General features: G+C 31.9%; 2 protein-coding genes across 2 annotated transcripts; one reads left to right on the top strand and one right to left on the bottom strand.

Moving 5' to 3' along the window:
* Positions 1-4,564: 4,564 nt before the first annotated feature.
* Positions 4,565-10,255, bottom strand: LOC134716597 (uncharacterized). The gene is made up of 4 exons (XM_063579612.1): positions 9,976-10,255; positions 8,217-8,420; positions 7,555-7,661; positions 4,565-6,392 (listed from the first exon to the last, which is right to left on the bottom strand). The coding sequence occupies exons 1-4, from the start codon at positions 10,202-10,204 to the stop codon at positions 6,219-6,221; spliced, it is 714 nt and encodes a 237-aa protein (XP_063435682.1). The 5' UTR covers positions 10,205-10,255; the 3' UTR covers positions 4,565-6,218.
* A 1,909-nt stretch (positions 10,256-12,164) lies between these two features.
* LOC134716587 (cysteine protease ATG4C-like) lies at positions 12,165-24,851 on the top strand. The gene is made up of 9 exons (XM_063579601.1): positions 12,165-13,001; positions 13,828-13,911; positions 15,227-15,439; positions 16,752-16,938; positions 21,108-21,184; positions 21,595-21,873; positions 22,295-22,371; positions 23,393-23,512; positions 24,129-24,851. Exons 1-9 carry the CDS (start codon positions 12,242-12,244, stop codon positions 24,321-24,323), a joined length of 1,992 nt encoding a protein of 663 aa, XP_063435671.1. The 5' UTR covers positions 12,165-12,241; the 3' UTR covers positions 24,324-24,851.
* Positions 24,852-25,825: the final 974 nt, after the last annotated feature.

Genomic DNA, 25,825 nt, shown 5'->3' with positions numbered 1-25,825 from the left:
CAAAAATCGAAGCGCACATTTACATTTTGTGCAGGATATACTAAGGAACAGTCATGCTAAGTTTCATTCAAATCCATTCAGTAGTTTCAGAGGAGAAGATGTTTGAAAAATTGTTAACGACGACAGACGACGACGACGACGACGGACGCCAAGTGATGAGAAAAGCTCACATGGCCTTTTAGGCCAGGTGAGCTAAAAAGGGGTCAAAACAAGCATTTTTCTAGTTTCAAGACAGTAACTAATGTGTAATTGTATGGATCTCTCTGAAATTGTACCATATAACAAAGGGGAGGCTGGGATTAAGTTTTGGGTTAATTGTCCAAAATATGTAGGAATTAGGGGCCAAAAAAAGGCCCAAAAAGAAGCATGTTTCTAGTTCCCAAACAATTATGACAATAACTTGTGTTTAAGTGTATGGATCTCTCTGAAATTGTACTACAAGGTTCAATACTGCAATGGAAAGCATGGGATCGAGTTTAAGGGTTATTGCTCCAAGGGGGTTTCAAAAAGTTGGGGGGGGGGGATTTTTTGTTTACCATTTTTTGAAGGGCTTCCTTTTTTTCAAAATTTTTCAAATTTCGAATTTTGAAAAGTTTCAAGGAGAAATCTTCAATCTTTGTAAGCTCTTTGACCACATTAATTTTGTGACAAAAACCTATATTATGTCAAAATTTGATCACAATCCAAATTCAGACAGAAACAAGCTTGAATATTGTGACCAAATTTGCCCCAACTGTTCAGGGTTCAACCACTGGGGTCGTATAGAGGCTTAGAGCTGCGCCCTGCGGAGCACCTGGGTTTTAGCTGTAAAACATCAAATATGATGAGCAATACAATGTCTAATAAAATAGCAACATTGATGAAACCATTCAATCAACTTACAATAAACCATGACAGAGAGAATGAAACTGTTAATTTCAGGAATAATAAACAGTAGAAGACATAAAAATACCTGTATGACTGAACCAATCGATTCGTCGTTTGTAGGAGTTGTTGCCTTTTAATGATGATTGATATTCTTTATGGATTACACCCTAATTTTTATGGATATGTTGCTTATTCTGGATTTCTACCAAACTTGGACAGAAGCTTGTTTATGATCATTAGATAGTATTCAAAATTAAATTTTGTAAAAAGAAGAAAACCTGTTTATCCTTATTTTGCTCATAAATGAACTTAGTTTTTCTGTCAGTTAAAATTACATTCATTCCGTGGTTAAAGTTTTTAAAATTATGATAACTTTCTTTGATTTGTAACAAACTTGGACAGAAGCTTGTTTATGATAAAACGCTACTGAGTATCTAAAAGGATATTGTGTAAAGATTTATTTCCTGAGTTTCCGTTATAACTTGTAAGATAAGATCTTTTTTAAATCTTTCCTTTGCCAACAAAGGTCTCGATGGCGTCAACCTAGGCAATATCCTTCATCATAAATTAGTTCAATCGAAAATACCTCCTTATTTCCAAGACCAGTCTGTACCAATAAATTCTTATACCTATACCAAACCTATTGCAACTAAAATTTTCAATTACAAACGCGTTTTGCAGGATCTCGATATTGACGACTTAAAGTCTAAACCTCCTGATTGCACTTGTGCTAGTTCCCAATTTACATATAATCCTGCTGGCCACGTTATTACCGGTGACCTTAACATTGTTAATAACACTTCTCTACGAAATGTGTTATTGAAAGGTCCGAATTATCGTGAGCCTAAATCCATCAATTGGAAATACAACTTTAAAATTTTGATGGATTCAGTCGAGGATTATGCCAGGCAATGAGCTAAGCTCGAGAAGGAAGACGTAGACACTCTATCCGAATGAATTAAGGCAGTGAGGTCGTTGATACACATCATAATTAAGAAACTGAATGGGTCCATCAACACCAATGCTACGTCAATCTTTAAAGACCCAAATGTTGCTAAACACCTATCCGACCTCCATGATAAATATGTTGTTGTCCCCGCAGACAAAGCCCCAAATAACATCGTTTTTGTGTGTAAAAGTCATTACATTAACTGCTTGATAAACGCATTAGGTACATTTATTGACAATTCACTTGGAAACTCAACATATACCCTCACGACACTTACCAAAGAGGAAATCCTGGATAATCATAGGTCTGTTTTGTGTTCCTTTGGAATTTCAACCAAAGATGAAGAACTGGATCTTCCATTACTGTATTGGATACCTAAACTACATATTAAGTGTCCTTGCAAACAACGGTATATTGCTGGGTCTTCCAAGTGCTCCACGAAACCTCTTTCTAAATTATTAACATCTATTTTATCAGCAATCAAAGACGGGCTTCTAAGTTATTGTGAAACTGCCTATTCTAGAGGAGGCGTGAATCAGATGTGGATACTTAAAAATTACAAAGATCTTTTAGATTACATACAATCTAACTCTCTTTCATCATGTAACAGTATTAAACCATTTGACTTTTCTACTCTTTACACAAGTATTCCACATTCCAAACTAAGAGACAATTGAAAGAGTTGGTACTACTTTGTTTCATAAAAAAGAATCGCCAGCGTAGATACAAGTATCTTGTCTAAGGGAGGGATAAATCCTACTTTGAAAAGAATCACTCTGATTCAAACAAAAAATTATCTGAAACTGATATTATCAAGATGCTTAATTTCTTGATTGACAACATATTTGTTACGTTTGGAGGACGTGTTTTTCAACAGACTGTCGGCGTTCCAATGGGAACAAGCTGTGCCCCTCTACTCACCGACTTGTTTCTTATTATTATGAGGCTGACTTCATGCAGGAACTTCTTAGGAAAAAAGATAAGAAGTTAGCAATATCCTTTAACTCTACTTTCCACTATATAGATGACGTTCTTTCACTAAACAATTCAAAATTTGGTGACTTTGTGGAACGCATCTATCCCATCGAACTGGAGATAAATGATACTACAGATACAGTTAAGTCGAATTCATATCGGACTAACATCTAGAAATTGACAATGAGGGTCGGTTGAAAACAAAACTTTACGACAAAAGAGATGATTTCAGCTTTCCAATTGTGAACTTTCCATTTCTAAGTAGCAACATTCCAGCAGCACCTGCATACGGGGTATATATCTCCCAATTGATACGATATTCCCGTGCTTGCATTTCCTATCATGATTTTCTTGATAGAGGGTTACTGCTTACAAGGAAGCTATTAAACCAAGAGTTCCAAATGGTGAAGTTGAAATCATCCCTTCGTAAATTTTACGGACGCCATCACGAGTTGGTTGACCGTTATGGAATAACCGTTTCACAAATGATATCGGACATGTTCCTTACGTCGTAACTACAATCCCCTTCCCTCTCATAAATATGACCTACCGAATTAGACTATTTACCGGATTTGTAATCACATAAGCAACACGACGGGTGCCACATGTGGAGCAGGATCTGCTTACCCTTCCGGAAAACCTGGTTTTGGTGGGGTTCGTGTTGTTTATTCTTTAGTTTTCTATTTAGTTTTTTATGTTGTGTCATACGTACTATTATTTTTCTGTATGTCTTTTTCATTTTTAGCTGTGGCGTTGTCAGTTTGTTTTAGATTTATGAGTTTGACTGTCCCTTTGGTATCTTTCGTCCCTCTTTCCCTTTGTAAATGGGCTTAGTGTTGTTCTAGTTAACATTACATACAGTCTGCAGTTAAGGTTTTAAAAAGATTTCTTAGATTCATAAACCATCCTGGATATTTCCCAAAATTGAACAGAAGCTTCTTACAATCAAAAGATAGTATCTAAAGGAAAACTTTTAATATTCTTTTCCAATTCTTTTTTGTAAGTCTGCGACTAACAGCAAAAAACGCGAGGCACTGGGTTCCGAGGAACCCTTACGATTTTTTTATGAATCGATGAACACTTAAAAAAGAAATGCTCTGTTATTATTTTCCCTGCAACCAATTAAAGCGGTTAAGAGTCATACACATATATTAAAAGGGACAAGAAAAATTCCTCGAAACCAATACGATTTTATAGTAAGTCACACGAAGATAAAACACCGTCTTATGATAATACTTTATCAGATCAATTATCATGTTAGTGTTAAAAGCCAAAAACTATAAAACTTGGCTTGCACTAGGTTTTTGACTGTACAAAAGGTACTATTTATACCAATTTTATTGGGATGATGGTACACTCGGGTTGTACTTTGCAAAACTGGACAAAGGGAAACAAATGAAGAGAGTTAATTAAAAAAACTATGGCACTAACACCACATCTTCCTATATCTATGAATCAATTTGTTCTTTAAATTAGGAATGAAATACAACTGTTGTTTCGCACAGTAAAATAAAATTGAGAATAGAAATGGGGAATATGTCAAAGAGACAGCCCGACCAAAGAGCGTAACACGTCAGCAGGCCACCATTGGTTCCTAAAATCTGCTTAAATCCCGCACACGGAGGCGGACCCAAGCTACCATGCACCTTTTGGTGCTGATATTCAAAAATGTGTTGTGTATTTGATGATCAAGACTTTAAGAAGCATGTGTAACTAGTGATGGTCGTTCCGAAAACATGTGTCATATAATTTTTTCACATAAAGACAATAAAACAAAAATAAATAAAATTTATGTAAAAATATTGGTTTTATAAAACTATACAACAAAGCATATATATATACAATAAATAATATAGTTCTGCCTTCAACTTACTTAAAAATTGGTAAATTTGTATACGAACGACTTTAGTAATACGACGTAAAGTTGTTGTTTTTTTCAACCAGCTTTCATACATTTTAAATAGTGAAAAGAGTGCAGGAGCTGCAGGTTTTTGCAGGAAATTACTGGTATGTCCTGTAAGAACTGCCCAAGGCAGGATAAAAATGAACATTCTACTAAAAAAAACATAGGCATTCCAAAATATAATAGAGCCTAGCAAGAGTAATTGTGCCCCTTCTCCGCCAAGTTATCAAAATGGTAAAATAGACATGGCTAAGCTTTATTTTCATATATGCACTTTTGATCGTAAAAAAAATAGTACGGGAATCGGTTCCACTCCGAACACATATGATAAACATGTTACAAAAATGTGAGTAGGATCTTAATACTTTAAAAGTATTGAAGACTTTAAAATCACTACGCTTGTCAAAATACCACAAATAAAGATAGTCGGTAAGATAAATTCGTTTCACGATGTGCTAGTGACCTAATACGATATATATGGGCCAGTACCCCCATAATATCGTATTAGGTCACTAACACACTATGTAACGTATGATATATATATATATCTTATAAGAGCTTGTGTCATTATTTTTCAAAATAGACTAACTTGAAAAACCATAAACGTCAGGTTTTACTTTTCCTCTGTAAAGGTATCTATAATGAACTTGGCCCAGTAGTTTCAGTGGAAAATGTAAGTAAAAATTTACAAATTTTATGAAAATTGTTAAAAATTTACTATATAAAGGACAATAACTCCTTTTCGGGAGTCAATTGACGATTTTGGTCATGTTGACTTATTTCAAGGTCTCACTTTGCTGTACATTATTGCTGTTTACAGTTTATCTCTATCTATAATATTCAAAATAATAACAAAAAACGGCAAAATGTCCTTAAAATTACTAATTCAGGGGCAGCAACCTAACAACGGGTTGTTTTGTCCGATCAATCCGAAAATTTCAGGACAGATAGCTCTTGACCTGATAAACAATTTTACCCATTGTCATATTTGCCCTAAATGCTTTGGTTTCTGAGTTATAACATAAGCATTTTAAGCCGTGGCGGCCATCTTGGTTTGTTGTCCGGGTCACGCCACACATTTTTTTAAACTAGATACCCCAATGATGATTGTGGCCAAGTTTGGTGTAATTTGGCCCAGTAGTTTCAGAGGAGAAGATTTTTGTAAAAGTTAACGACGACGGACGACGGACTAGATACCCCAATGATGATTGTGGCCAAGTTTGGTGTAATTTGGCCCAGTAGTTTCAGAGGAGAAGATTTTTGTAAAAGTTAACGACGACGGACGACGGACGCCAAGTGATGAGAAAAGTTCGCTTGGCCCCTTCGGGCCAAGCTTAGCTAAAAAGAACACATTTTGAAATGAGCGGTAAATGATTGTTGATTTCATCCTGAAAAAAAAAAATATCACAGTCGTACATCGAGTCCAATTTTTCAATTCAAAGCACAATCTTGTTTCACTACAGTGCGGGTACTGACAAAATGAAAAACTGCGAATCATAAAACTGATACAGTCCTGCATAAGGACTAGACTAAGACAGTACAGTCTCTTTTAAATGAAAGTTTCCATTGCGCATGCTTCTGAACATGTACATCAAGCGTCTTTGAATCATCCTCTGGGTCGGAATCAGTTGCCACTATTTCATTTAAATGAAAGCGACCTCTCTTTATTTGAATAATTACAATATCTGCCAGAATTACCTACAAAAGGAGAAATTCCACTTAATACAAGATGGGAACCTGTATATAATTTTTATTCGCGTGCATCAACGCAAATAAAAAAAAATATAGACAAAAAATATCAAATAGCATTACACTTTCTTTTATAAAATCTTAGTTTGTCCTCCAGAATATGCATGCAATATTCTATACTAGACATATAGCCAACAAAACTCATTCATTCAGTCACACTATACTTAAAGTACCATTAAACTTTGTTCGAAACCGATTCTTTATACAAGATATCAATGCTTTTTAGATCGCTGTAAATTGTCACGTCGTTTTTGCCATTGTATTGAAAGGTTTTTTTTATATATAGACTTACGATTTATATGTTGTTCCTTTAGACTAAGTGTTTTCTGTCTCTTTTTGTGTGGTAGAAACCATATCTCTATTGGGAAACTTAATTTAGGAAAGTTAATGCTTTTGAAAATATAAATCTTTAATGTTTCATTAAAACATGTGTGTATTTTTCGTGTAAGTATTTTACATCATGTAATACACTGTATAACATACAACGAAACCCTACAGGCAAAGTGAAAGAAATTGTGGATAAGACTGTCTGTAAATATAAGCCTTTACATTTCAGGTCAGATAAACTTGTAAACCTCAGATCTGTTATTTTAGTTTTTGATGTTGGGATGTAAAAATACCCTGCCACGTCCGGTGTGTGTTTTTGTTAAATGTTTTTTTTTTCTGTTCTGTATCGACTCAGTCTGATGAGTTCAACACATTTTATTGGTTTGTTCTTTTGTTGAACTGTTAGACCACTATCCCAGATTAGGGGAAGGTTTGACATCAGAAAACTAGATAACCCTCACCACATTCTGAATGTGTCTGTCCCAAACCATGAGCCTGTAATACAGTGGTTGTCGTATGTTGCTGTGTATCATATTTGATTTTCGTTCATAGTTTTATAAATAAAACAGGCCGTTCGTTTTCTCTTTTGAATAATTACACATTTGCCATTTCGGTATATGCTAAAGCTGACTATGTGGTATTGGTGTTGCTCATTGTTGAATGGCATACGCTTATAGTGACATATAGTTGTTAACTTCTATGCCATTGTGTCTCTGGATGGTGGAGAGTTGTCTCATTGGTAATCATGCCACATCTCATTTATTTATATATTTTAAGTGCATACCATAATTAATGAATATATTCCTCCAGCACAGCTTAGCCCAAAAGACCATGAAAGCTGGGATACACGATGCGTAGCTAGTATAATACATCCTATGAGAGTTAATAATCCTGGAAAAGATTTTTAAAAAACATTGATATTCAAATTGGTTAAATGTTTAAGGAACTCTTTGCATATTCTGAAAGCTTGAACATTTAAGACATTTAAGAGTATCCATAACTACAATAGTTAATAATCCTGGAAAAGATTTTAAAAAAAACATTGACATTAAATTGGTTTTAACGTGTAATGAACTCTTTGCATATTCTAAAAGCTTGAAAATTTAAGATAATCCATAACTACTAGTATTCCTTTTTGCATTCGTTTGATAGCCTGAAATTCTCGATAAAGAAGATGTTTATTGTTTACTTTTTAACTTGGCTCACACGGAGCATGGTGCAGTATCAAACATTATCTATAAAAAAAACACAAGAGCGAAAACAAGACAAACAGTTTGGATATACATTGTTTCCCTTTGAATTTAGGTGAATGTTCGTCATTTAATATCGTAAGGTGACGCCTACATTTGTAAGTGTAATTTAAAAATTGAAACTTTAAAAGATAACCTAGTAGTTAGCATCATATTTTATACTACAGACTGTGGTAAAATTAAATCAATTACATACCTGAAATTGTATATATTAAATTAAAGATACATCCTGCAATGATTTCATGGAGCCAGTCGTAGTCGAATGGGTTCCCTGAGTCTGTACCGTCACCCACCACATCTCGAACATAGAAACGCCACAGTGTGAAAACTATTAACACAACCAGCAGGAAAGTGTTGAACAAAAGTGAAATTACCTGAAACCAGAGATTCACCTCCTGATCTGGAAATAAAAAATGAAATGTATATTAAATTATAATGTAAACAAGAATGTGTCCCCAGTTCACGGATGCCCCACTCGCACTATCATTTTCTACGTTCGGTGGACCGTGAAATTGGGATAAAAGTTCTAATTTGAAATTTAAATTAGAAAGATCATATTATAAGGAACATGTGTACTAAGTTTTAAGATGATTGGACTTCAACTTCATCAAAAACTACCTTGACCAAAAACTTTAACCTGAAACGGGACGAACTGACGCGCAGACCAGAAAACATAATGCCCCTCTACTATCGTAGGTGGGGCATAAAAACCATAATGTAGAGTCAGTTAAAATTTGTTTGAATGGTCAGTTTGGGACGAAGTAAAAAAAAATAACTTAAAGTAAAAAGACACAAAGTACCGATCTAAAAATAGAAACAGTTACTGAAACCTAGGCCAAGGCCAATTATTATTCATCACAGTTTCCCTTGACTAAAGTATCAATTCGTACACATCCGATGGATTTAGTAAAAACGAATTTTAAAATTAGTCTGACTTTGTACAATGACAAAACATAAGTTCATCAACCATTTGTAAATGTAAAATGTTGATGCGATCGCTTTTTCTTTAACCGTGACTTTGAAATGAAAACAGTAATAAAAGGGAAGTTCCATTGACTACAGCATAAAGGAATTGGAGTCATGTATTAGAAGCACGCCATATCCATTCTTCGAGGTTCTAAAAGCTACGAAGTGTCAATATTAACTGTATACACGAATTAAATGTTAAAGCACGCAAATCCGCGGAACTAAAAGTTGTATAATAATATTTACTTATAGATTGAAAAGATTAAATATGAATGTGTCGATAATTCAACTAATAGTAAATAACAAATTAAATCATAAGTAGTATGTTGCATATGCATAATTGATTTTTAAAACTCAGTTTGAAATCAATCATGCTTCATGTTAATGTTTTGCCTTTCTGTCTAAAAAGGTTATGACAATGACTAAGGGCAAGGCATTTCAACGGTGTTGTAGTCGTATATTAAGTTGGAGCTTCTGAATCTCCTGCTCTAAAAACAAACAAAGTATAACACAAACACACAGTCTACGTTTTACAAATTGTGACTTGGGTAGATCGAGAGTTGTCTCGGATTGGCACCCATATATAACTTCTTATACGGTTACCTATGTGAAATAATGTGCAAAGTTACAAATTCTTTGGATTTTAAAAAATTGTAATCTTAGACTCACTAGGTATTTCTAAGTATTCATGAGAATATTATCTTATTTGCGCTAAAACCTTGTCCGTTGGTTTCCTGTAATACTTATGAAGAAAATTCATATCTGTTTTATATATTCTTGCAAGGACGTAAACTAACATATACGTCCTTGATTCTTATTATAATACTTATATTTGATGCATACTTCTGACTATTTTTCTTCCTCCTAAAGCTGTAAAATGGTAAATCGGTCTACACAACCGAAATCGAAAGTAAATGATTTGAAATAGTCATCAACGTGTGCTGGAAATGTTATACTTGAAAATAGACTTAGAGGTTATGAATACTTACATAGACTATCGTGAATAAAACATCCCCTTAAACTGCTTGTGTGATTCAATGTCAAACAGTTACTACAGCTGTAAAACAGTCCAATTTCGTGACACCCTTCGATCACCCAGAAGGGGGAAAAGAATCCTATGAAATGTAATGCGTATCCGAATAAAAATACACTTAGTAAAGTGCACGGAGTGATTTGGAACACACCTATATCTATTCGTACAGTTCGTCTTTTCGCCATATTTATTTTTACCTATATATATACACCGGTATATACCTGTTGTAAGGTCCAATGATTTCTAAAATAGTTATTATATGAGTGTAAAACGATAGCGTGGGAGATAAAAGGGACGAAAGGTGATATTTAACTAAATTGTCGATTTTAATGTTAAGTTCACGTATTTTCAGTATGACTCTATCAAATCAAATTATAGAGAATAACAATAAAAAATGAATAATAAGACATTGAACTTCTGTGCACATGCAGTCGTATATAGTATAATATTGCAGTGTTTTGATAATAGCCTTCTGTCGCAAATCATATCAAGAGCGTCATATTCGGGTCCGTTGATCTCTACGTTTGCACCGTAAGTATATATACAACGGAAAAGGAAGGTCGACCAAGAAGGATAAGGGCCCGTTGAAAATAATTTGTAAAAAGTAGCTAAAAATTGTGGAGTTTAAGAATTTCCTCATATTCTTTTTTTTTCCATTTTCAGAGTATAGAGAAAACGCGTTTAGAAATTAATAATAAAAAAAAAAGAAAAAAAGAGGATTTATCAGTTTACTCATGTTGTATCTTAATTTCAAGGCTCGGTAAACAGTATCTTCTTTGAATTAGGATATAATATCCAGTTATAAATGAGTTTTCTACAAGTACAGACACATAAGTTACGTTCACTAAAATCTAAAACGTTGTGACTGTAGATACGGGCATAGCGAACCGAGTAGCGAACGAATTGTGATATATATATGTTACAGTGAATTTTGTAAAATCACTGAAATAATTAGTGATTTTGTAAAATCCCTAATAGTTTCAGTGATAATATTGCCAGAGATTTTGTGAATTCCTAATTGCAAGTTTAAACATGATATTAGAAATATGTTTTTTAAACAAGCATTCTAGCTGTGAGTATTGAAAAGAGTGGAGAAAATTCAAAATGTCGATAATCTTTAAAACATACCTGGAGTTCATTGAAGTCTTCTATAACTTATAGCATTGAGGTTTGAATTAGTTTCATTCTTTGTTAACATTCGAAGTCTTATAGACCTACTAGACTAAGTATCATTGTACATAAGTTGTCTCTGATATTAAATTTAAATATTATGTGGGCCCTAACCAGAGATTGATGAATTGTATGGAAGTGGATCAAACTCTCACATTAACTGATAACTTGAATTCCATATGTTAAACTAAATAAAAATAATCTGGAATATCGTCATAGAACTTTGCTAAAACTTATTGAAAAAATAGTAGATTTTACAAAACTAGATTAAGATAAGAACTGTCCGAAATGGTACTATCGTTTCTTTAAAAAATCGAACATAAGAGACGACAACCATGCATGGGGAACGTTTATTTACTTTATATAAATCTATATACAGTATTTTTTGTTACTATATATATATCATGTAACCGAAATGTTCCGTAAGATCGTGGAAAAAACAACCCCTTATGAACGAATAAATTCACTAGTATGACCAATAGCTATGAAAAGATGTGGTGTAAGTGTCAACGAGACAACTCTTCAGCATTACGAATTAAGTGAGGAAACTTATTATTTGAGTGCGTTTTCATATTCCAATGAACATAGCTCTGCATAAAATCATTAAACTCATGGCAATCATTCCTTATTTCAGATCAATATTATATATATTACAGTTATCAAAATTTATTATAAAATGTAATTAGGAAAAATAGTGTTAATTAAATTAAGCTAATCAGTAGAAGGTTAACTTGACTGGTTATGTTAACAGGCTTAACAGTGTTTGAATTAATTAGTGACATTCTGACAGAAACTAAAAAGATTTCTTTGAACAGTCAGTTTATTTGACTGCGTAATGTATTTGAATAACGCTTCTGTCAATTAAGGATTTTTACAGTACTATACAATCCTTGTGTAAATATATATGAAAACTTTGGAGACAGGTTCGGGATGATAACTCTGTCTTTTAGAAGTATCTAATATAAAAAAATAATGTCATGTGACCATTGTACACAAAGTTCAAGATGGCGGAAGACAAGATTTGACGTTTCAGTTTTTTGTCCACAATAATCATGGATTTAAATTCATCTGGAGGAATTCAGTCTAAAAATTCGTCGAAAAACAGAAAGTTCTCGGCTGAAGTAACATCTTTAGATTCATGGAGTGAAGCAATCGATGACGAAGAAGTAGATTTAAAAGGGAAATTCGAACGCGAAACCGGTACAGGACAATATCAGAAAAGACAAACTAAAACGAAAACTGAGTCACAAAAACATATTAACGATTTAAAGAATCGGAAAAGTTTAAGTAAACAATCTGTGGTTTTGAACCCCAAAACATTGAAAAGTATCAATAATGAAGAGCATGTAAGGAGTGTAGATTTGTGTCCAGATAATTATTCCAATGACACTGTACAAAATTCAACCATACAGACTTCAGACCAAATTCCATCCACCTCATCTAATAGGGTTAGTGGTTGGTCAACGTCCTCATGTGAATCTGATCAGTTCACTTCATTAGACTATTCATCACTTCCAGTACCCCTAAACATGTCTCTGCCGTTACCAATGAACAGGGAATCGTCAAGTTTCCAAAGTGACATTATGAAGACACAAGGACAATCTTATAAACTCAAAAGTAAATCTTATCAAGGATTAAGCAAGAACTTATCTGCTGAAGTTGGTTCTTTTTTTGCTGGAGACGATGACGAATCTGATCAACCTCGATCTCTACCTCCTGATCTGAATAGAAGTTACTTGTTGACTGATGATGTGGATCAGAAAGAAAAAGTTAAAAATAAACTAATGTCAGTTTGGAACAACATGAAATATGGTAAAATAATATTTAGAGGAAAAGGGTGGTTTTGAAACAAAACATCTTTGAAAATACAATATCTACTCTGTACAGTATTATATAAACTATATGCATTATGTACATTGTACATTTTACTTTCTGAAAATACAATGTACTATGTTCATGATGTTGTACAACTACATGCATAATTCATTAATGTTTACAACTAGAGGAGATACAATATCAAATAGTCAGAATACATGTAGATTCATGTTACTTGTAGCACCATGCAGTAGCATGCTAATGTCTTATTTGATTAGATTTTTAAATGAACATGCATTGTTAAACTAAGGCTATAAGTTAAAGGAGTTTTTTTATTTCAAATCCCATATGGTTACCGGAGCTATATTTATAAAGATTTGGTATATCTAAATATTTTAAAGTCTCCAAAACGTTGTATAAATGTAGTAAGTACTTGTACATTGTGCATCAATATGTAAATGAAAATTGCCACATACAAATGTACAATATTATACTGTATACAATCTACCATGTGTAACTCATAAAAGCCTGTACTAAAGCCACTACAGTAACTTAAAGCACTAGAAAAAGTACTTGTACATTAAAAGCTTATATAGAACTACACTGTTCTGATACTTGATATCATTTACTGCCATGTACAATAGTACATGTACAAATGTATATGTTGTAGGGTATTTAATGTACATGTACCCTACATCATACATGTATATGTACATGTATGATGTAGGGTATTTTATGTACATGTATGATGTAGGGTATATTATGTACATGTACAATGTATGTTGTAGGGTGTTTTATGTACATGAGCTCTTTTAAATTTCAGGTTGGACTTTAAAGACAAAAACAGCATTCAAATGTGACAGTCCAATTTTCTTACTGGGGACCTGTTACCATATTAGACCATCAGGTATAATTATTTACTATATACATACAAAATGTATATTATACTGTACAATGTAGCATTTGAGCTAACATGAAAGAATTCATTTTTAGCTTAAACTTGTACATGTATGCTACATGTATAATGCTAATAAATACAATTTAATACATCATGACATTTTTTGCAGTCAAAATTTATTAAAGTACATGTATATCATGTACATGATTTTCATGCATATATATATGTAGTCCAGTCAATCTAGCATAAATTTGACCTAACATTAAAGTAATTGCAACAGAAGATTTTTAAGTCATATTCTTAGGCATTATTCCCCAAATATACAAAGAAACAAGTCCCATAAAATCTTACTTGAGGAAGACTAAAAAATCATGACTTCAAATTCCTATGGAGATTTGCATTGAAAAGAGGAGATAAATCTGTTAAAAAGGCAGAAATATCAATAAAAATTGCAAGGAAGATGCTTAACAAAAATAATATACAGATATAAACAATACCCAATTTTCACATTAATTTTTCAAAATGATCATGTCACAAAGCCACAAATTTGGAATTTCTTAAATGAAAAATGCAAAAAAATAAATATCTATAACACTTTGCTTTTGTTCATTTCATGAGCAGTAGATTATATGATATATTCAAATCTGAACTTATAACCCCACCAAAGTATCATTCTTTATAAAAAAATTAAAAAAATCAAACAAAAACTGAAAAAAGACTTATTTTTGTGGAGTTACCTCCCCTTCCAATGTTAATTTCCTTTATTAAAAATGCTGATTTTGAGTTTTCTTCAAGTAAGATTTTATGAGACTTTTTTTCTGTGTATATTTAGGGCTTAAATTGATGCTCTAGATTAGAACTAAAGAAAATTCTGTTGCAATTAATTAGTTTGATTTATCAAGACATGTAAGTTCGTTGTGAGCCAAGGCTCTGTGTTAAAGGCCGTACTTTAACCTATAATGGTTTACTTTTTAAATTGTTATTTGGATGGAGAGTTGTCTCATTGGCACTCACACCACATCTTCCTATATCTATGTAAGTATATATACTCACACATTTATTCATTTATATCTCTTATTGTGACTAATGAAGGGTTAATTGTCCTTAAAATACATATTTGTATGGCTTGATTTTTTCTCAAGTGTAAAATTTGGGTGTAACCATATATATTTGCATACATGTATGTGTAGGCTCTACTATAAAAAGTTTTTAAGATAATTAAAAAATATAGGAATTTAACCTACATGTACATATATCAGTTATATTGCTAATAAGACCATTTTATTTTTGTGTATCATTGAATGTATTATATCCTTTTATACAGACGAAGAAGTGAGGCCAGGTGAAAGAAAGAAAAGACCTCCAAATGTTGAGATGTTTAAACAAGATTTTGCTAGTCAGATTTGGTTTACCTACCGTCAAGATTTTCCGCAGATACCAGGAACAAAGATGACATCAGACTGTGGTTGGGGATGTATGTTACGAAGTGGACAGATGATGCTAGCAAGAGCTTTCCTTACTCATTTCTTAGGAAGAGGTAAAAAATTTCATTTTATGTACATTGAATAATTTTGGAAAAGTTGATTGCTTTAATCAGGGTTCTCGCTAAGGATTTTTGAAGGCGAGTCCAGGGACTCGTCATTTTTGGCAATGGTGAGTCCAACAACAAGAAGAAGATTTTCTATTGCAATATAATGTAATATGTTAGTTTGACTTTCCATGGCCTAACAGAGCAATGAAATGACATTAAATTCAGATTACTTTTAAACTGTTGCTATAAAATGATGATATTTGTGTTTAACTGTGTTCAGTTTATACAAAATATTTTAATCTTAATGCATCTATGGACTCATCAGTATTGAAAATGGTGAGTCCAGACAGATTTTGATGAGTCCATGACTCATGGACTCGCCTTAGTGAGAACCCTGTTTAATTTAGATTAAAATCTGTACAGAGTATGTTTCAGGCTTTTACCAACTTCTAATTTACCTGACAAAATATAAAACAATGTTATTGTTTTTTTTTTATGATAAGTTTTTTATTTTTAGTGTTAATCCAGTCATTGATTTAAGATAATACAGCAGGTGGAAGGATGGCTCCAGCTTTGACCATGCCATAACTTTTGAACTTATTAATCAATGCTTGTCAAATTTACATATGTTGTTACTGCAGAAAAAATGAAGAGCAATTTTGATATCCATTGTTTTCACATAGCTGTTCCAAAATTGAAAGTTATGGCCTTTGATAGATTGGAAAATGGCTCTTTATGTCATTTTCATGCATTTTTACCCTTTAGAAGTTATGGTCTTTGATTGATTGGATTATGACACTTATTAAGCAACCACAGGTGATTATGGTCTAGTCTCCAACAATGAGTCAAATCTAATACTGTATAGTCATGATACATGTAATAAAATAGAAAATGGCCAAATAGCCATCAGGATAAAATGTGAATCATTTCAAAGAAAAAGCCTGATAAATGAATAAGCATTGCCATTACAAGAAATTCTAATATGATGACAACAGCTGAATTACTGGCTCCTGAAATGGGACAGGCACATTGGCAAGGTGAAACATGTTTGTTATCACTCAACCATCCAGTAACCACAGACAGTCATGAAACAGCATACAACAAGAATTAGTTGGTCCTTTTATGTACAATATATATATATATTATCTATGCACTCATGATAATGTTTATTTGATGAAAAAAAATCAATATTAAGATGGTTTCTAGGCTTTCCAGATGCTGTTGGAATTTTGGTTCTTTTCCCCTAAGGTCACAATTTTTGTTGTTGTTTTATTTTTCTTCATCCTGTTAGATAATTATTTAATGTTTATGATTTTAGATTGGAGTGTATTTCGGGAGCAGTCAAGAGAGCATGATACATACAGACGACAAATCATTCGTTGGTTTGGGGATTTTCCCAGTGAAAATTCACCTTTTTCAATTCATCGTCTAGTGGAAGCAGGGAAGTCACATGGTAAACAGCCAGGTGATTGGTATGGTCCTTCCTCTGTGGCTTTTATACTCAGGTAATGTAACACATTATGCTTTGGTTTTGTTTTGTGACTTCATTTATAAAAGCAAAGTAAGACATAGATGTTGCTTTTCCACTAATTGAAATTGTCAACACTAATCTCTGTTGTTTGTAGTAATTGAAGCCTCATTCCTTCATCATTCAAGTTGTTTTAGGCTTTGACTGTTAAGACATGCCTCTGTGATTTTGAAAATTTTACGCTTTCTTCAATATGTATGTTTTCTGATAAGGTATTTTTCTTGCATTAGAACATTTGAGATTTTGTCTTCTGTTGTATAAAAATGTGGCATGTTAAGAAGATGCTGCATATACATGTAATTCATCTTTTATGAATATTTGATTTCATTCAGAAATTATCTCCCTTATATGAGAGTGCAAAGTATCTTAAAAAAAAATTAAAAAAATACATGTTTAGTTTTTCACAACCAACACTCACATTTTTTATGACAATTTCTTTCAACAATGAGCAAAATCCATAGAATGCTTTAATAGGCCAAGGTTTACAAAATGTGAAACCATTCAAAAGTAAAAAAAACAACTGTCATATTCATACTTTAACAATAAATAAAAAAAACCAATTACAACAGAGGATAATCAATTACAACTAATGGGTAACAGGCTCTTAGCATGGGACAGGTAAATGTGAGTCGTTTATCACTATGGGTAACAGGCTCTTAGCATGGGACAGGTACATGTGAGTCGTTGATCACTATGGGTAACAGGCTCTAAGCATGGGACAACCAATGGGTAACAGGCTCTTAGCATGGGACAACCAATGGGTAACAGGCTCTTAGCATGGGACAACCAATGGGTAACAGGCTCTTAGCATGGGACAACCAATGGGTAACAGGCTCTTAGCATGGGACAGGTACATGTGAGTCGTTGATCACTAAAGGTAACAGGCTCTTAGCATGGGACAGGTACATGTGAGTCGTTGATCACTAAAGGTAACAGGCTCTTAGCATGGGACAGGTACATGTGAGTCGTTGATCACTAAAGGTAACAGGCTCTTAGCATGGGACAACCAATGGGTAACAGGCTCTTAGCATGGGACAACCAATGGGTTACAGGCTCTTAGCATGGGACAGGTACATGTGAGTGGTTGATCACTCAACCCTTAAAGACCATTTCTTCAGTACTTGAATTATGTTGTTGTTAAACATCATTTCTATGCCAATTAGCATAAAATATAAACTTATTTGCACTCCTGTTGTTTTGACTGTTGTGGAAAGTTTTCTCATTTGTAATCAAACCTTATTTAATTATCTTATATTCATCAAATTTTAATGATATTAAAGGGAAACTTCGCAAAAAAATCAAAAATTGATATTATGTCCATTCTGTATAAAAATGCTCAAATTTATAAATATTAAAGTTTTATTCCGCTAGATAAGAGATCACCATCGATTTTAAATTTTGAGTATCAGTTCTCTGCCTTCCGCCATTTTGTTATCTTGTCCAAATAAAAATCATGATATGTCTATAAACCACAAAGAAACAAAACTACAGTAACCGATGTAGTCTTAATTAATGCGTGTCGATATCTTGTCAATCGTACGGTTGTTTTATCTGACTAACTAACTTGATACGGAAAATGTTCTTATTTTTTTAATAACCCTATAGTCTGTTATTTTAAAACTGTTAATATTGGAATTAGTTAAAAAGTCAAAGTTCAAATCATAAATAAGTGTTCCGTGAAAATTATTTTCGAAAATCTAATTCGTTCATAATTCTTTAAAGTAATATACTTTATTCAAATAAATTAGGATCTTCGCTCCACTGATCACCCGCATGGCTTAAGGTATTACTTCCAAAGGTATTGTGAGGGGTGTAAGGTGACACGTCCAGGTATTCAAGCGAGTTCCTGTCAGGCTTCGCAAGTTCATGCATCGTTTCACTTCTGTAGGTATTGATCAGTGTACACGGCCGATAACTTATAACTTTCCATTTTGAACTATCAGGTGCATGTTTAATATACATCTCTGTCTTGCGTGTCCGAAAGTGATATAATATACTAGTCATTACTTAACTCATACGCTTGTTTATAAATAAAATTTCTGGTGTAAAGAATATTATTTATAAAAAAATATTGTATTATATGTCTCTGGGAAAATGTAATATTTACTCGTTGTCAATAGTAAAGGACATAGTTGGATCATTCCAGAAATGTTGATTAAAAAAATGTGCGCACTTGTTGACGATTCGTTTATACGCCCGGATAGAAAGTTACGGAACTACAGCGCAATTTAAAATATATACATGTATACATTGAACATAAGAAAGAAACATACATTTTGTGCAAATTGGGGTAAAAGTTTTGTAAATAGACTAGTCCACGTATACCAACAGTATGTAATCATCCAATTCGATAGACTATTGTATACCAAAAGATGAAGAAAGAGGACCAATTTTATTTAAATACAGGTCGATCAATAACTTGCTTTGGTTCATCGAAGTTATGAACATAGTAAAATCACAGATTTATATATCAATTAGATTGTTCTCGAATAAAGAAAGAAATTCGTCATCACCACAATTGTACCGACATATGCAACTGGACGTACACTAATAATCCCCGAGGGATGTGAATATTTTCTAGGAAAGCTATTGAGTATTAAAGTTTCAAATCATTTTCGGGATTTATTTTCTTTCTTGATATTCAATGACAGCAAATTTAAAGAATAAACTGCTTGTCAGATATTTGTCCGCTTTAGGGGTATTCTTGCCAGTTGAACAGACTTATAATTACATTCAAAAATAGGGAAAGATGACATTAAATTCGTTGTCTTTTGTTTCTAAACATCTTTGATCAAATAGTTATTAAGTATTATACGTTGTGAGACGAAGACTATTTTAATAAGGACGTCCCCGATTATGATTAAATTTGGTTGACGTTTTTCACACTTGATAAAGAATATCTATTCGAAATTTTTCGATTCCATTCCAAGAAGACCTTAAATTTGCTGTCAATTTTTTAAAACTTCTCAAGTAGAAAAATATTTTTTCTTTATTCGTTCATATTATATTCCGCTTCGGTAGAGTTATCTTCAGTTAGTTTCAGTTATTAATTTATACATGGCTTTTAAAAAGTCTAAATCTAAGTGTTCTCATTCATTTATTTGCCTAATAAAGACAAATAAAAATACTTTGGTAAAGCTATTTATAATTTCTAAGTTCTCCTTTTTATTAGACATCAATCAAGGACAAAAGGTGTAAATCATTTCAATCGGACATATGATTTAAGTTTCCCGTCTTTAACCGAAAATTGTGTATTTCTTAGTAAATTAACTTATTTGAATTCAAATAAATAATAGCACCAAACATAATTAAATAATTCCACGGCGATCAATTTTTAATTGTCACCAACTTGAATATATATTTTAAATATGTGTATTGAATGCTCCCTTGTCTTATAATTCACTGATCCGAATAGGCAGTCACACCTGGCAAGGTGTGCCCGAGAGGCGTGTTTAAATACCGAAGTGCAAATAACAATTTACCTTTCAACAAGCCATCTACGAGTATTGTCACAGAACCGTGAATACACACATCGTATCAACCAAGTCATAGCAGAGATAGTAAAAGGTCAATAAGAGTACACCAACATATTGTCTTTACAGATTATTGTACTTTACTTTGTTCACCTTATCAGTCCGAAAATATATTAATTAAAAATAACTTTATAACTTTTTGTGTTGTCTACAAAAATAATTCGAATATATACGTTTAACATAGAAAATTTATCTCATGAATATGTACAATTGAACGCCTGTGCGTTTTATCTTCTTATTATCGGATGGTTATTTAGATAAAGCATAAGTCATCGGCGCGCTTACGATTACTTTAAAATATGATTAAAAACCAATACTTTTAATGATTGTATTTTAAATCCCGACATGCAAAAACCAGGTGAAAACGTCACGACCTACAGGAAGTAGTTAATAATTTTTCATTAAATATTGAATTTCTCCCCTTATTACTGCACATATAACGATAAAACTTTGTGAATATATATATTATGTCATAATGAACATATTTAAACCATAAGTAAAAAATCGTGAATTTTCCCTTTAAGGAGATTTGAGAGAGAGAAAAAAGCCACACAAATCTTATACTGTTCTTTTAATTTTGAAAACATTATTTCTAAAACTTATTTCATTACAGAGAGTCTATGCAGAAAGCAATAGAGACACAGCCTCTACTTGAAAATGTTGTAGTCTATGTGGCACAAGATTGCACAGGTATAATAAAACTGTAAAAGTTAAATATAAAGAGTGGTCTATGAAATTGTCGCAACTATACTGAAGTAAATTTAATATTCTATTCTGCAAACTAAAACTTCTTTTTTATAAAAAAATATCAAACATTGTAATTTAAAAAATATAATTTTTGGATGATTGGACTGCCCTTGCATACCTGTATGAAATGCCAACCAATGATCCAGACTTGCATAATGAAGTTTTCTTCATTTGAACATATACTTTTTGAGAACTTTCAGCTTCTGATCCAACTTAACCTAAAAAAAGAAGCTTAATTCTAAAAATTTTACTGATTTGTCCTGTTTTAGACTGCTCAATAAAAATTTTTGAAGAAATTTTATAGCAATACATGACAGGATGTGCTATGAGTATTTTACTTTATTCTGTTGCAGTATACAAAAAAGACATCCATGAGATGTGTTGTGCTAGAGGGAGATCTACAACTAAATTCGGCAGTTCTTCTGACTCAACTGATACAGTTGTGGACACACAGACAGAGGAAGAGGAGGAGTGGAAGAGAGCAGCAATTATTCTAGTACCAGTCAGACTTGGAGGAGAGGAATTAAACCCTGTTTACATACCTTGTATCAAGAGTCTACTAGCACAGGATGGGTGTATAGGTATCATAGGAGGAAAACCTAAAACATCACTTTATTTTGTAGGATGGCAAGGTAACTATTCTTAAGTTAAACAGATATTTGAAGAGAAATTTTTATTGTACTTAAAGTCTTTGTTAAGCATGGAAATATTGCTGTTATAACAAAAAAATTGACCTTGAAAGAACACATGACCTTTCACGTACATATCTTAAACATAAATGGTATAGAATACAGAGTAAATGAAATGTTCATCAAAAAATTCATTACATAGATATTTCTATAGGGTTAAAGATTTATTATGGTTTTGTCAAGATATGATACATCACAAACAATCAATTCATAAACATTTATTTATATATATAATTAACTGTTACATTCCCATTTGTGTAAGATAACTACAAATACTTTACTGAAATTTTTAAGAGAAAACTGAACCATTGAAAAATAGTGAATGTTTTTATTTTTAAATCACTTATCCTTTTATCTTTTTTAGATGACAAAGTTATATATTTAGATCCTCACTACTGTCAAGATGCAATAGACACTAGAGAAAGAAATTTTCCAATTCAGGTTTGTTGTGTTGTAGAACTATCACACAAGTTTACAGATACATATCCAGTTTTAATCACCAACCATTTTCACATCACGTAAAAAAAAACTAGGTTGTTACCTATTGTTTGAAAAATATAACAACTAGTAGATAAACAATTACTATCAATATCTTATAAAAAAAGAAGATGTGGTATGATTGCAAATGAAACAGCTCCAAAAGAGACCAAATGACACAAAAATTACTATCAAGTTTATGAAAGTAAACTTTAGTTGTCCTTTTAGAAATGTATAATTAGTTGTTAAAATGTAACTTGAAGTTACCTATTAATATAAGGTAGAAGAGTTATAATTAATTATAACGATAACTTTAAATTATTTTATATTTCTACATTTTACCTCTGTAAGATATAAAACGATAAAACACATAATAAATATTAATATGTATTTTTTTTCTTAAGGGGGCTCCTGGGTATAAATCTTTTTTTTTTCTAATATAGGATTTCGCTATAATTTTTTTATAAATGAACTTTATAATATACTTAAAGAAAAAAGAAATAAATAAATGGGGTCACCGTTCATTTAAGCTCACAATCTGCCTACGGAAGAAGCATATATTTTTGTGAATGTCCTTTTTTTCTGTTTAGTTAATAGGAGAAATAAAGGTAATATCGAAATAAAAAAATAACCTAATTACTGAAATCGCTTTAATTTTACAATTATTTAGTTTCTGTACAGCTTATTTGAAATTAATAATAAAAAATAAAGGTCACCTATGAGTTAAATTAGATATTTCAAATTTAATGCCAAAAAATGGCATTTTTGCACCAAAGGGAGATAATTTGAAGCTTTTTCAATGATATACACATTTTAAAAGTCATCTGGGGCCAAACTGAATCATTTTTTTTGGTTGATTTTTGTACCATATCATAAAGTAATAACTAATATTGTAAAAAATTTCATGAAAAAATAAAGGTTTAATTTTTTGCGTAAATTTTTGTACCCACGAGCCACCTTAATTTCTTAATTTTATTTTTTTCAGACTTTTCACTGTTTATCACCAAGGAAAATCTCTCTAACTAAAATGGATCCCAGTTGTACCATTGGATTTTACTGCAAGACAAGAGCTGAATTTAACAGTTTTGTAAAGCAAACAGAAGAGGTTTGTACATTTACATTTATTAATAAATAGATAGTAAGTAGCTGAAGTTGTGAACTTTGCTACAATTACAAAACAACCTTCATTTGCAACTAGTTTCTTTCAGCTACTTTTATGAGAGAGAAAAAAATTAAATACTGAGTGTAGGAAGTCATATTAATAAATTGTGATTCTTGTTTGAACTTTTAATTGATGACTGCTTGTTTTGAAGATAGTTATGGTTACTACAAACAGTTTGAACATAAATAAATATCTTTAAACTAAAAAATGTATAAACAGAAATGTTACTGGAAGTTGTTTATTGTCGAAACAGTAATATGTGCTCACAGTAAGATTTTTTTTATAATAATTTGTCCACTGAGTTGTTTAAAAGCTTCATAATTGCAAAATAAGGAGATGAGATATAATTACCATTAAGACAACTATACATAAAACCAAATAACAACAATGTGAATGACTGCAGGTCACTGTAATGCAAATGGCACCCTCAGAGTAAAAAGGTTTTATATTTACAGTTTGGTCCCACTCAACAGAAATTTAAATGATACATTGTAGTTTGAAATTTTTTTTTTTTTATAATGAAACATAACTAATAACTGAATATTTTGTTTATTTTTAGATGATTTCACCACCTAAACAAAAACTTTCGTATCCAATGTTTGTATTCCATGAAGGAAACTCGTCAGATGCTAATATAGAGAGTGATAGTTTTGAGAAAGAGGACCGTCTGCTTCGAGTCAAACATTACAAAATGGATCAGTATGGACGTATTAGATCTGGAACAGAAGAAACAGAAGAATTTGTTGTATTATAACAAAATTTTTATTAGGATTGACATTTCACTTTTAACAGCTTCATGTATGTTAGTTAAATACTAAATATTAGGAATGTTATATTGAAGTTGTTTTAAGCTTTATAGTTTTAAATAAAACACATTGTTAGTCAAGAAGATAATTAGGTATCTTTAAGTAATCAGGGGTGTACTTTATAATACTGAATTTTACATCAGTTTGGAAAATTCACACACCCCTGATTAAACCAAGATAACAAATATATTTATTTACTCATTTTTATACCAGAATGTAAAAATGGAAAATGAGTATGGAGAACTTCCACTACAACTTTTTTTTCAACACTGATGTTGCTGCTCATTATCAAATGTTACCTCTTTTTACTTTTGTTCATTTTTCTGGAAATCTGGAATTTAATTTTATGTTTTTTGAATTTTTGGGGTGTTATTTACACCAGGGTTATTAACCAATCAGATTGCAAGATTCTGTTTGCATGAGAAATCGAAAAATTAACTTTTTTATAAAATTGAAAAGAAATAAAAATTGATTTACAGTGACTTGACTGTTAGTGTTGCTATCCACCAATTGCAACTCATTCAAAATTTTGACCCAATTGCAATTTGTTTTATTATACCAAATTGTTCAACTGGTCAGAAATTTGAACCAATTGCTGTAGAAAACCACAGTCAGGTTGTGAAAGTGCAAGGTGATAAAATAAAACATACTTACAATCCTATAAGACTTTAACTCCACTTTAATGATGTTGTGACAAAATTTGTCTATCAGTTTGTATAGGTATATTATAGTCATTACCATGCTTAAGGTGAAATTGTTATTTTGAATTGCTGTAAAAATGTCCATACTAAGCTTTCATATAGTTTTTCTTTCGAAAAGTCTTTTATATTCATAAGAATCAGACATTGTGTGAATTAAAACATTTCATATTCAGTAAAATATGTGTAAAATTGCAATATGTTTGTAGGAAGTTTCCATGGGGAGATAATATTTTTTTCTTTCAAAAAGTCTTAATTCAAAAGATTAATATTTTAAGTTGTCTCCCCATGAAAACTTATCAATAGCATATTGTTATTTCACACATATTTTTTCTGAGTAAATGATGTTTTATTTAAAATGATATCTGGTTCTCATGAATATAGAATACTTTTAGAAAGAAAAACTATATGAAAGCTTAGTTTGGACATTTTTATAGCTATTCAAAATAAACAATTTCACCTTAAGCATGGTAATGACTATAATATACCTATACAAACTGATAGACTCAAATTTTCATAACATCATTAAAGTGGAGTTAAAGTCTTATAGGATTGTAAGTATGTTTTATTTTATCACCTTGCACTTTCACATTTTGACTGAACAATTTGTTCAATATTCTGACCAGTTGAACAATTTGATTCAATAAAACAAATTGCAATTGGGTCACTATTTTGAATGAGTTGCAATTGGTGGATAGCAACACTAACAGTCAAGTCACTGTAAAAAAAAATTATGGAAGATTCAGCTGAAA

Source organism: Mytilus trossulus, chromosome 1 (assembly GCF_036588685.1).
Source record: "Mytilus trossulus isolate FHL-02 chromosome 1, PNRI_Mtr1.1.1.hap1, whole genome shotgun sequence".
In the NCBI taxonomy this organism is placed as follows: Eukaryota; Metazoa; Mollusca; class Bivalvia; order Mytilida; family Mytilidae; genus Mytilus; species Mytilus trossulus.
Note: the sequence above shows the minus strand (reverse complement) of the source record. Positions and strands in the feature narration are given on the sequence as shown.

Bases quoted from the DNA above. Each gene is read 5' to 3' on its own strand.
- LOC134716597 (XM_063579612.1), bottom strand. From the start codon at position 10,204: ATGGCGAAAAGACGAACTGTACGAATAGATATAGGTGTGTTCCAAATC. The intron at 8,421-9,975 runs GTAAGTATTCAT...TTTTATTTCCAG, and splicing joins TTTTATTCACGATAGTCTAT to ATCAGGAGGTGAATCTCTGG. The intron at 7,662-8,216 runs GTATGTAATTGA...AATCTTTTCCAG, and splicing joins TTTAATATATACAATTTCAG to GATTATTAACTCTCATAGGA.
- LOC134716587 (XM_063579601.1), top strand. From the start codon at position 12,242: ATGGATTTAAATTCATCTGGAGGAATTCAGTCTAAAAATTCGTCGAAA. The intron at 13,002-13,827 runs GTAAAATAATAT...TTTAAATTTCAG, and splicing joins TTGGAACAACATGAAATATG to GTTGGACTTTAAAGACAAAA. The intron at 23,513-24,128 runs GTTTGTACATTT...GTTTATTTTTAG, and splicing joins TTGTAAAGCAAACAGAAGAG to ATGATTTCACCACCTAAACA.